Source organism: Cervus elaphus, chromosome X (assembly GCF_910594005.1).
Source record: "Cervus elaphus chromosome X, mCerEla1.1, whole genome shotgun sequence".
NCBI classification, from domain to species: domain Eukaryota; kingdom Metazoa; phylum Chordata; class Mammalia; order Artiodactyla; family Cervidae; genus Cervus; species Cervus elaphus.
In genome coordinates, this window is record NC_057848.1 from 157,273,174 (window position 1) to 157,285,970 (window position 12,797).

General features: G+C 40.6%; 1 protein-coding gene across 3 annotated transcripts in view; it reads right to left on the minus strand.

Moving 5' to 3' along the window:
- CDKL5 (cyclin dependent kinase like 5) overlaps window positions 1-12,797 on the minus strand; it is a 174,211-nt gene that overhangs the window by 16,648 nt on the left and 144,766 nt on the right. For all 3 annotated transcript variants that reach the window (XM_043895532.1, XM_043895530.1, XM_043895531.1), the window contains 3 exons: window positions 8,426-8,527; window positions 8,049-8,154; window positions 5,252-5,375 (listed from right to left, as the gene is read on the minus strand). In XM_043895532.1, the coding sequence (XP_043751467.1) occupies window positions 5,252-5,375; window positions 8,049-8,154; window positions 8,426-8,527 (332 nt within the window). The remainder of the gene's footprint in view (window positions 1-5,251; window positions 5,376-8,048; window positions 8,155-8,425; window positions 8,528-12,797) is intronic.

A 12,797-nucleotide genomic window follows, 5' to 3' on the forward strand; every position in this document is an offset into this window, starting at 1 on the left:
CAATAAAATAATTAGTATTGGGACTCAGAATAATGCGTTAACAATTTTGAAAGTGAGAAAACTTCAGACATGATGGAATGAGTGAGAATGAAATAGTGAAATGTTAAAGATTCCCTAAACTCAATGCGGTAGTGCTGGGAAAAACACTCTCATCCTAATGACAGACTGGGCCTATTTGGTCAAAGTTTCTTATGACAAGTACTTTTGAGATTAAGGAGATGAAACCCTTGGATGGGGTCTAAATACAGACTGCCCTTAACTAAATTCCAGGCCACAGCATTCAGTTATGTGAGGGTTCTAGGAAACATAGCAGAACAGTGTAAGTAGTTGCTGGAAACACATAAGTACCACTATTAGAAGTGAAAGAGGGTAGTCTTTCCCTTTTCCAGGGGATCTTCCCAACCCAGGGATTGAACCCAGGTCTCCTGCATTGCAGGCAGATTCTTTACCAGCTGAGCCACCAGGGAAGCCCAAGAATACTGGAGTGGGTAGCCTATTCCTTCTCCAGCAGATCTTCCCAATCCAGGAATTGAACTGGGGTCTCCTGCACTGCAGGCGGATTTTTTACCAAACTGAGCTATCATGGAAGCCTGAAAGAAACCTCAGAGAGCATCTAATCTAACCAGTAATACTATTTTTAACGATTTGTAACTTCCAGAAGTTAAAGCATTATATGCTTATGATACAGCTCATGTCCTTCCATACTGGAGTCTGCACATAACCTAGAAGCACAGCACCCGTTAGGTTAACGGGAAGAAGTTTTTACTAATCAGAATTAAAGTATAACAAAATCTCAATGGTCTGCTGAGGGTCAGTAGTTAAAGTGCTTTCTGCCAATTGAGGAAATCTTTAAGGGGCCCACATTCATCATGACCACATCCTCAGGATGGGAACAGGCGTTACTATAAGAATGTTAATATTGGTATGAGAGGAAGTGAAGGCTTGAGAGACCAGCCCTAGGAGGAAGAAGACTGTCCAATAAAATGAAAGTGAGAGTACGGGGGCGATGGGGGTACAGTACTGAAAGAAAAGGAGGAGCAGGACAAAAAGCTCGGTGTTTGCAATTCCTTGTGTCCCCAAATCACAGTTGATGAATCAAAGACTCTACGCAGGGTCTCTTCAGAGGCACTGGATAAACTAGAGTCTGGGGAAAGGGGAATAATGAGGAAAGTATCCTCAAACTGGAGCCATGGAGAGGCAGTGGGGTCAAGATCCAGGTGGGAAAAGATTCCAGGGGCCAAAACAAAAAAGAAAAAGAAATTACCCTTGAATTAGAGGATGAAAGCTAGGAGTAAAGTGTGAGTGTGCATGCATCACAAAAATAAAGACACAAAAGGAAGTCAGAGAGAAAGAAAGAGTGCCAGTGGGGGAGGGAGGGAGATAGAGAGAGAAAAGGGAGAGGGAGAAGCTACACTGAAACATACACACACAGAAAATTAACAGAGAAATCAAAGGGAGAAAAACTTGCAAGAAAGACTCAGGGATTGAGAGACGCTGCCCGGAAGTCAGGCACCTATAAAGCTGTGTGCTGTACAAATGAATGAAAAAAAGGACTTGAACATTTATAACCAGTACTGCACCCGATGGGTAAGAGTGAGCCCTGTGACTTAATCTCACTTGTGAATTCTGGACCCTGTTATTGATTCTGCCTTGTTAGGTCAACAGTTGTGTGCTGAGCTGAGCAAACTAACTATACAGGCAACAGAGGAGCAGTACAAGAAAAGGGCGAATGGTGATCACCTAAGCCTCAGGGACAGGAGCTCTGAGAAGGACCACTCAGCTGTCACTTGGCATATTATCCAGGGCTGAAAACACAGCGGGGGTGGGGGGGTGGGGGGGTGCAGCAAACATGATGTGGGGAAGAATATATGTATATGTGTGTGCTGGGGGAGAGGGGTGGGTAACAATAACAGTCTCCTTCCTGAATAGTCATGGCACTCAAACATTATCTAACAGAATAGCTACTATTTCCATAAGGGGTTAAAAAGAAAGAGGATTCAAAAGAAACACCTAAAAAAAGGAAGGAATGAAAACCAACTGAATCAAATCCAATCAACATTTATAGAGTACTCTGTATGTGCCAGGATCAGTGTTAGGTATTGGAGATACAGAGAAAAACTAAAACAAGGGGTGTGACCTCAAGCTGCTCACAGACTCAAGGCAAGTGACCCACCAGTTAGACAGAGGGCCAGGGAGCTCCATTATAATCCCCTCAAGAGCAGCAGTGAGAAGATGCATCAAAGAGAAGCTGACTGTGACTCTTTCCCTGTCACCTCCTTCCCCCTGCCAGTGTGACTAGGGTCAGTCAGCTAACGTTTGACGGTAGAAAGTCAGGGACTAATTCTACAGGAATAATTCTGTGCGTTATAATGACAATAAAGGATACCAATGTATTCATAACTTTACAAGAAGAGAAAGCCTGGGATTGTGCAAGTGAGTGACAGCAATTCTTCACTTATCTTAACTACTGGGATTTCTAATTAATTTGGTTTATTGTTTAAGTGTCAATTTTCAACCCAATTTTGACAGCAGTCTTTCTAAACACTTTGTCTTTTCATGGAAAGTAAGAGCAGCCTATTTTAAAGATATATACTCTACCTGGACATCTACTCTATGTATGAAACCATAACGGCCAGAAATGACTTTCCCTTTAGAGCATTAGAAAAGTCAAACTACCTCTCTTCTCTCTACAGTTACTGTTCAGGATCCTTCTCTCTCTGCACACCGTATTGTTACCTGGGATTATTTCTTGCCTGACAAACTCAGTGCCAACTGAGAGAACTCAACATAGAAGAAGAATAAGCAGGCTCACAGGGAGGGTGGAGGTGTTTTCCCATTACTAAAGATGATCAACTGACTGTATTAACCCTATTTTTGTTGTTCTGAAATGTTTTGGCTTATCTCCCAGTTCTTAACTGGATTCTGGACAGTTGAGATGGCCAGAATAACAGCTCTGCATATTATACTACACTATCATTTTAAAGTATGATACAGTAGCTTGACTTTTCCGTTGCAAGAAATGTGTGCCCTGTACACATATCCCCTTCTCCAAAGAAATGTAAAGTACTACTAACAAGGAGAAACAGACTGCCCTTAGGACAGTGATAATTTAGGAAGAGCAATTCACTATGTCACCATGGCAAGGCTCATTCATGTTTTTGTAAAAGTTATCAAATGGCACTCTCTCAAATATAAATATGGTGAACCAATGAGAGATCTTGTTCAAGAAAAAAATCCAAGACAAGTCAAGCTTAACGGATGACTTAGATTAAGTTGGATGCGATGCATGGGGGAGAAGTATCATAGCAGCACTATCATGAGGGGCAGTAAGAACAAAAGGATATATCCAATTCCTCCCTGGAAATTCTGGAATTCTCTCAAACCTCATAATAGCAATATCAGATGACTTGATGAAGACCTGTCTAAAGTTTAGCATCCCAACTGTGTCTCTAATTCTTTTCAAAACAATTGTTTTTAGGTTTCTACACATATCCAGGTCTACTTAAACTGATTATCAAAAAGTCAGAAATAATATGCTGTTAAGACTGTGAGTCCCACATTTAGATGTAGTTTTGATCTAACCTATCTAATTTTCATTCACGCTAATCTGTAATCAACGCTCTTTTAAACCATCACCACTTCATTATGCAATGACCAAGATGAAACATAATTCCATCTGTACTTCTGTATTCTCACAACTTAGACACTATTCTCACAGCTTGTCAAAACCACTTGAAAACTGTCAACGTCGGTAACTAGGGTTGTACCTGTGCTCTCCAGTTGATGTGTAGATCTTATCTAAGTTATGGAGAAAGAACTCATGGAAGTTCTTCAGGAAAGTTAAGTGGAGAGGAGGCACCTGGCAAGTCATACTGAAGTTAGAGAACATTAAAGGTAAAAACTGCTGCTGCTAATGTTAACAAGTCACAACGGTGCCAGGCACTGCTCTAGAGGCTTTTGATGCTTTACTTCATTTAACGATCATATATATTGTATGAGGGAAGTCCTATTCTTAGCCTATTTTATAGACAAGGAAACTGAGGGACAGAGAGCTTAAATTCACATGGCCAAAAGGTGACATTAGTCAAGATATCTCATGTCCAGAGTCTAACCTCTGAGTCATTAATGTTAAAACTCTCATTTTATAAATAAGGTGATAAATATAAAATGTGCTTATAAAAGAAAAAGTATTTATAGCTTTAAGAAAACTGTTTTTATTACTGTAAAAATAAGTTCTTTTCCCTATAGGGCATGGTAACACTGAAACCTTGATATTACCCTGCCAACAGGGTCCAAACTGTATGAATTCTGGCAATACACAGCAGAGACAGAATCTGACAGATTGGTCTCATTCTCAATTCAGTGCTTTACAGTGAGGCACCATTTTATTCTCTTGGTGGAGAACTTAATAGCTCTATGAAAAATATATAAACACCCCTCACATCTAGATTCTGGGAAGTCTTTCTGGGCAGCTGAGACTATAAAGTCTACATTATTAAAAATATAGTCCTTACCCCCCCAGACAAAATCTGCTAATGAGACTTGATGTGTGTTATAATTCTCTCCTTAAATTTTTATTACACATGACACAAAGATTAAAGGATAAGCAAAATTGGCACATCATTTTGTTCTCTGACTACCAGTACATTTTTGTGGTACCACAAATGGTTGGTCTGTTATTTTTCTTTTCACCCTGAATGAAAGTCAGGTAGCACAGAAGTAAAAGACATGAGCTTTAGAGTCAGAACCCATCTGGGTCTAGATCCCGGCTCACCTCCTCCCTGGTACTTGCTGTCCAGCACCAGGCAGGCTCCTTACCTTTTCTAAGCTGCAGTTTCCTCATCTGGAGAGGAAAGGCTACCCTACACTTCAAAGGCTGATTGTGAGAACTGAGTGAGACACTGCACACCAAGGGCTAAGCAAAGTGTCTCCTACATGATTCAACAGCAACAAGCGGAGAAGACAGCAAAGGATGTCAATCATGTCAGAAGACGACGATGGAAGACTTATGAGGTATGCACTGACCCAGGGTATTTTTTTTTCTTTTACATGATATTTAACATAAATGCTGAACATTTTGAATGAGACCATTACAAATAATGACAAATCACATTTCCCTTATGAAACAATCTCTCTTGAGAAAGAAAGGCCTAGTAGGAGAAAGAATGCTAAACTGTTTATCCAGAATTGCTGTGAAATCTCAAATCCACAGTTAGAAAAAAGAAGAGTAGAAACAAGCTAAAATACCCACCATGGATCGAATGTTGGCTGTCTTTTTGAGTGGTTAGTTCCAGAACTGCTTTCTGATGGTAGGGAAGAAACTCTGGTTGACACATTATTTTCATGGAAAGAATTGTCTGGACGTGGAGATGGCACTGAATAAAGAAAAGGTAAGCCACTGATGTACTCTTTTGATCAAAGCACTTCTCATATTGTTCTATTGCATTTCTCTCACACAAACAAAATAACAAAAAGGTAAGTCAAAATCCTCATTTGCCCTTCATAAAACTTTTGTGTTTTCTGAGGATGGAGGCATTACAGGGAACATTCTCTCCCTCCCCCCTGCCCCAATTGCTTATGACAGCAACTTGCAAGGGTCAATTAACTCAGGCAATATATATTCAAGACATAAATTAACATAACAGTTGATAAACTGGAGAACATCATAGGAGATTTCAAAGTATGAATATGATCCCCATCTCCCCATTTTGACATTCACTTAAGTTGAGGCTTTCTTACATCATAGACCCAACTATGTAGAATCTATTCTTAGTCTGAAGTGATTCTTAACAATATGTGTGCTGTAATACACCAACTACAGTTTAAGACTTGCCACTTGGGAGGTGACATATCAATTTTATATTTTTTTAAACTCAATTCCAAAGAAATGTGATTATTTGCACAAAAATACTATTTTTCTCTAAGTATTCAATCCAGGAATAAATAAAAAGACAAACCATGATGTTTGTGAGTAAATACTTTTCTGTTTTTCTTTGGGGGGGGTAATCATCTTTTTCTGTCAATTTCTAAGCTTGGTCATAAATCAAAATATATTAAAAATTTCATCACAAAAGGAATACACAGGCTGTATGTAAAGACAAATGACACCATTTCACTTGACTCTTGGCCGGCAGGAGTGAAAATGGGAAATATTCTAAAAACATCTGTCATTTCAATGATACTACTAAATCATCATCCAGTTAGATTTAGTAGTATCACTGAAATGAGAGATGTCTCCAAATGTTTCACCTAGTTAAATCTTGCCTTTCTATTTCTGGACTTTCTAAAATAAAAATGTTCTACTTGCCAAACTCTGAAGTCAATTATGAGGGGCTTTGCTGATCGTAATAAATTGGCAATCAAAATAAAATTGTATTCCTTGAGGTCAAGGACTAATTAATTAAAAACTTAGTTAACATCTTAATATTAACATATACTCTCTAGACATCTATAGAATTAACATGTGTGTGGATCCATTTTGGAAGTAAAACTTCCAGTGAGAGATGAAAAGACTTTTGTTTATATGTACACTATAATACTTCTGTTTTAATTAACTTTAATCTGAATTAAAATTTTAGTCCCATAAGATTCTAAAGTAACCGTGACATCAGAAAAAAAATAATAAATGCATCAAAAGGTATATAGAATGCCTTATGCTCTTCTTCAGTGTGGGGCTAGGAGGGAACAGAGTAGCTTAATCAGTCAATATATATTTAGGTCCTGAATAACACTTGTATGCATTTATTTAGCTCAGATTCCTAGCTAAAATGACCAAGCAGTTGTCCATGTTCCCTACCAATTTCTGCCCTTCCCAGCTATCCTCCCAAATCAACAGAATCATGAGAAGTTGGGCCTCGTGGACCCAGGACTTTGCCTGTGCCCTGGTGGGCTTGCTGTCTGTCTCCCCACTAGGGGCTGGGGCTTCCTGGGGGCCCCCACTCTATTACTACATAGCTCCTTAAAGGGGATGTCTTTCTCTGTCAATCTCTCTTAAATCCATTCAGCCCCTGAAACATTTGTTACAATTGTCTGTTAAACATCAAAACACAATTTTAAGGTCATGCAAGTACACTTGAAGATTTTCTGTCATTCATTCAACAAATATTTCTGAAACTGCCAGGTAGTGTCCTAGTCAATGAGGGTAAAAGAGGAAAAGGTAAAGGGCCTTGTAACCTTGTGAGAGAGAAAGGTAAAGAAGCCATACCATGTGCTATGTGTTATGTTAGAGACAAAGGACCATGAGCAGAACAAAGAAGAAAACACTTCACTTCGTCTAGGTGGGCAGGGAAGCCATCACACTGCAGAGGACATCAAAGACGACTCTCAAAAGGGACAGAAACAAGCTGTCTGAGCATCTGGAGGAATGCATTCAGGTCAGAGGAGGGCACAACCTGTGTGAGCAGCGGGGGAAGAGCTGGAGAGAATAGCAAGGGCCAGGCACAGAAAGTCTAAAATGCCATCTGAGGGAACTTACATTTTGTCCTGTTGCCAATGGGAAGCCACTCTCGGCAGATGAGAGAGAGAGGACTGGGGCTGGGGGCGATGGATTGCCCTGTTGTATTTTTTTTCCCTGTAGCATTTACTATCTTTTACTGCTCTATGTATTATTACATTTAGTATTGTTCCCTCCTCATGAGAATGTGAGCTCTGTGAGGGTGGAGACCTTTGGCTGTATTGCTCAGTGATGTTCTAAATTAGAAGTCTCAGGCACACAAGTGACATCGATAAATATTTTATGACTTAATCGAATGAGTGGTGTGGTTACAACACAGCTTCATAAAGATTATTCCAGGGACCATTTTGATGGTGACTTTAGAGACAGGGAGAGCTGCTAGGAGGCTATTCAAAGAAATCAAGCCAGAAGCCACAAGGGTCTGAACTAAGACAGTGGGACCCAAGGCAGGAAGATGTGGTGGAAGGCAGCAGTACAGGTAAGAATGCCACTGACCGGAAGTCAGGGCAGTGGAATGTAGGGGAGTATGCGGCCTGGAGATGTAGAGAGGGGGAGAGAAGAGAGGACCCGGATGGGTGCTAGGAGCTGGGTTTACCTCGGTAGAAGCTGCCAACTCTTCTCGGAACAGGATCATTATACAGGTGTCTATTTTCCTTGGGGGCGGTGCCATCATCAGAGTGGGGGTCATGATACGCGCCACCCTGAGACAAAAGGTAAACAGCAGAGTGATGATGATGCGGCCTGTGCACTCAGAGCAGTACCTAACTGATCTATAATTTACTCTGGGATCTATTTAAGACAAAACTCAGAATTATGGCATGAGGAAAACTGCTTACTTTGTAAGCCAGTTCAAATTATTTGTGGGAGACTAGGTATGGATAAATCTTTTAAGACAGACTGTAATGATTCTGAATGACCAATCTTTATAGACACGTTCTATCAGGAACGGTAGCCACTCTAGAAGATTCATACCTCAGACTTCTGCCGTGCATGAAATGAAGAGGTGCCTTCTCTGGAGGACTCCTTAACAGAAGATCGTGCCACAGTCATCTCTGGAGGGAGTTGCTCCCCGGGCTGAAAGTCAAAGTTAGAAGGATTTATGAGAGTGTCTTGTTCGTAGGGATGAAAATCACCTAAATTGCCATGGGTTTTATTTGGTATAACCAGTACCTTAACTGGCTAAAATTAAAAATGTGAGTTGGTTAAAACACAAATTGTCCCGTAAAAGAGTGAATCATCTGACGAATGTAAAATATGTCAAACAAATGTCACACAGATGGAAAGTGAAATTCTCATTAAAGTTAATGCAAGCAGGGAATGAATTACTCTGAAAATAGTTCAATTAATTATTAAAAACAAAGAAAATCATCCTCCTAATATCTAGAAAGCCATGGTTCTGAGCAGCACTCAATTAGAAGAGAATCAGAGGTTCTATTAGTTAATCCAAAATATCTCTAGCAGACTTTAGGCTGAGTTCTCCAAAAAGAACTACAGATGCAAAAATATTTTTCATGAAGGACATGTATGGCAGATTCAGATGAAAACAAACGTTCTTTGGATGGATCAAGGAATTGAATCAGCACCCTCAATAATTTCTGTCTTAAAAATCCCCTAACTATTGTAGTTTATGTACTTCATGTATTTTCTTAACAATCGCGACAGCATTCATCTCCAGAGACACTTCTTCTTTCTGTCAAGGAAGTGAATCACAAGCTAAGAGCAGCCTTGGTCCACAGTAGTGTTCATTGAGGGAAAAAGTATCTTCAGAAAAAAAGAATTATGGAATAAAATTACCAAGCCATTCAGAGGAGTTAGTTGCATTGTGTATCTGTGTATTATGCACAGAAAGTATTATCTTGAGCCTTACACAACGTGTCAAAAATAGTTTATTTAAAATTTAAAATACAATTCTCTCTTTCTCCCCCTCACTCCCCAAATGTACTACAAAAGGACTCCGGGCAGGAAATCATTCAATGTAGCCTCTCTTCTTTCTACTTTGTGACAAGATTTCACTTGAATTTTGTCACCTGCATTGTTTACAAAAGCCTCTAGAAAAGCATCTTAGAAAATAAATGACTTACACTTAACCTAAACTCTAAGTGACAGAGCCAGTCCAGTGCCCTTGCTCTTGAAGGTGACAGTACTTTTCAAGAGAGTGATTCCCATTATTATTCCCAGCTTCAATTACTTGTCAAGCCGTCTGCCATCTTTGTGCCTTCAAACCTGTACTTTCTTGCAGTTTGGCATTGCACCTCCCGAATTGGACTTAAAATTCAGTAACGGTTGGATCTGTTTTTAGCCTACAGTTACTGTTTCATAATGAGCTTATTTCCACCAGGGTCATGAAGCCTTTTCTCTAGCAGAGAGCCAGTCCATTTGTCCTTTCTCCAAGGTACAATTTTTTATTTTTCTTACTTCTTCTCTATTTACACTGTGCTTAAAATTAACACACTTTACTGTTTTTGACCTCCATGTAAATCTATGTGCAGCTGCCAGACTGCTAGAGATCCCTTCTCTCTAGAGAGGCTCCTCCAACCACTGCTCTCACTCCAATCATGACATCTCCTGTCTCTTCTCACCGGGGCCCCAGACAATCTTCCAACCTAATGGAGAACATCTCTGCAAAAGGGCCCAGGGTCACACCTCAACTTTCACATGTCGGCGCGACACAGTGTGAAAAACTCTGGCCTAGAGACCTGGACATTCCCTCAACATCCCAGCTCCACCCTGAACTAGCTGGATAAACTTAGGCAACCCACCCAACTTCTCAGAGCCTTAGCATGCTCATCCACGCAACGGAGGGGTTGAATTAGATGACTTTAAGTCCTCTCTTCTACTCTGAAAAGCAGCTCCTAGGAGAGAAACTTTGAAGTCTTCCTTTTTCCTATATTCAATCCTTCCATTCACAAGTCCCGGTTCTACTTCCGAGGAGCCTATAAGACTCATTCTTTCTCTGTCTTTCCACTGGCACTGACTTAGACAACATATTCTCCTCACCTCATGCTTGGGTCTACATCTTGCATTTTCCCACGCTAGGCACATGGCACAAGTTGCAATCCCACCATGCTACTTAATACTTAATATCTCAAGTACCCTCCTTCTCTTCCAGATAGTCTTTTTGGCCCTCCCTTGAGCCTCTTTCCTCATGCCCACTCTACTTTCTTCCCCTGGTGAAGCCCCCAACATCTTCAGAGTTTCTGCTCAGATCCCACCCCCACCCCCTGGGGGCCTCCCTCAGTCCCTGCTGGGCCTGTGCCTCCCTGCACCGCACACAGCTCCGGCACAGCCCTGTCACCACCTGTGTGTTGGCAAGTGTCATCCCACCACCCGAGCCCACACATTCTAAGAGGACAGGGACCACATCTTGATCTTTCTAGTTAGAGCCTATCATGGTGTCTAGCTCAGTAAAGGCCTAAATACATCTTCATCCTTCAACCAAAAAACCTGTCTCCACATCTGAGCTCCAACAAGACCTCCAGTTGCTCCAAAAGCCATTTCTGATTGCTCCTGCTAACAATGATCTCTCCCCATCCTCAAGTACTTTTTATAGCCAGTGCCGTAGAAATCTGGTTCTTAATTATTTCACTATTATCATGTATAATTTAATCTTCTCTAAGAGAAGATAAATTTCTCAAGAGCAAGAACCTTGCCTCAGACTCTTTTAAGTTGCCAAGGATACCCAGCATACAGAAGGTATTCAGTGTCTCAAGAACAGCCCCCATCATCCCAGAAGCAGTAGCAACAAACTAAAACCTTTACTCTGTGCCCAGCATAGGGCACACAGTGCTTTATACACCATGTTTAATGCTCACAACAACATTCAGATGAGGAATCAAGGCACAGAGAAATTCCCAGATTTAGAGTTTAAAGCACACTGCAGAACTCAGATACAAACCCAGGTCTGCCTGGCTTTCCAGTCCAAGCTTTTAGCTTTTAGTTATTGACAATCTCCCTCTCCCCAGCACCCATCTTGCTAAGCTTCCCACTGCAGAGTCCATTTTATTTGCTGGAGCTTTGATACACACTGATAAGCTTATTTTTGTATCCTCTAAAAAGGGAGTACTTTTCCTACATAATACTCCTTTCTTCTACTGTTTTTTCTCCACCTTCATGTCTTTGATGCAGGTGAATGTTTCATGTCACAAAAATATAATTTTTAAAATATGTGTTCTATGAAAAGATGCTCAACATCACTCATTATCAGAGAGATGCAAATCAAAACCACAGTGAGGTACCATCTCACGCCGGTCAGAATGGCTGCTATCAAAAAGTCTACAAATAATAAATGCTGGAGACGGTGCAGAGAAAAGGGAACCCTCTTACACTGTTGGTGGGAATGCAAACTAGTACAGCCACTATGGAGAACAGTGTGGAGATTCCTTAAAAAACTGGAAAAAAAAAAAAAAAAAAACAACTGGAAATAGAACTGCCATACGACCCAGCAATCCCACTGCTGGGCATACACACCAAGGAAACCAGACCTGAAAGAGACATGTGTACCCCAATGTTCATCACAGCACTGTTTACAATAGCCAGGACATGGAAGCAACCTAGATGTCCATCAGCAGACAAATGGATAAGAAAGCTGTGGGACATATAGACAACGGAATATTACTCAGCCATTAAAAAGAATGCATTTGAATCAGTTCTAATGAGGTGGGTGAAACTGGTGCCTATTATACAGAGTGAAGTAACTCAGAAAGAAAAACACCAATACAGTATACTAACGCATATATATGAAATTTTAGAAATATGGTAACAATGACCCTATATGTGAGACAGCAAGAGACACAGATGTAAAGAACAGTCTTTTGGACTCTGGGAGAAGGTGAGGGTGGGATGATTTGACAGAATAGCATTGAAACATGTATATTATCATGTGTGAAACAGATCGCCACTCCAGGTTCGTTGCATGAGACAGGATGCTCAGGGCTGGTGCACTGGGATGACCCTGAGGGATGGGATGGGGAGGGAGGTGGGATGGGGGTTCAGGATGGGGGACACCTGTACACCCAAGGCTGATTCATGTCAATGTATGGGAAAACCCACTACAATACTGTAAAGTAGTTAACCTCCAATTAAAATTAATTAATTAATTTTAAAAGATATGGGTTCTGTTACAAGAATGCTACTTCTTTTAAACAGATTAGTGTCAATTCTGGAGTCTGAAGAACAGTAAGATGGAAGGAACATTATGCTAAAAACATCGAGATGTAATAACAATCCAGAAAGACTGAAAATTAACATCTATCTTGGCCTGGAGTTACATTTACCCACAGTTCTGGATAAATTTAAACCTTTTCAATTCAGTTTAGATATTGAGTAAGGTATTAGCAAAAGGGTT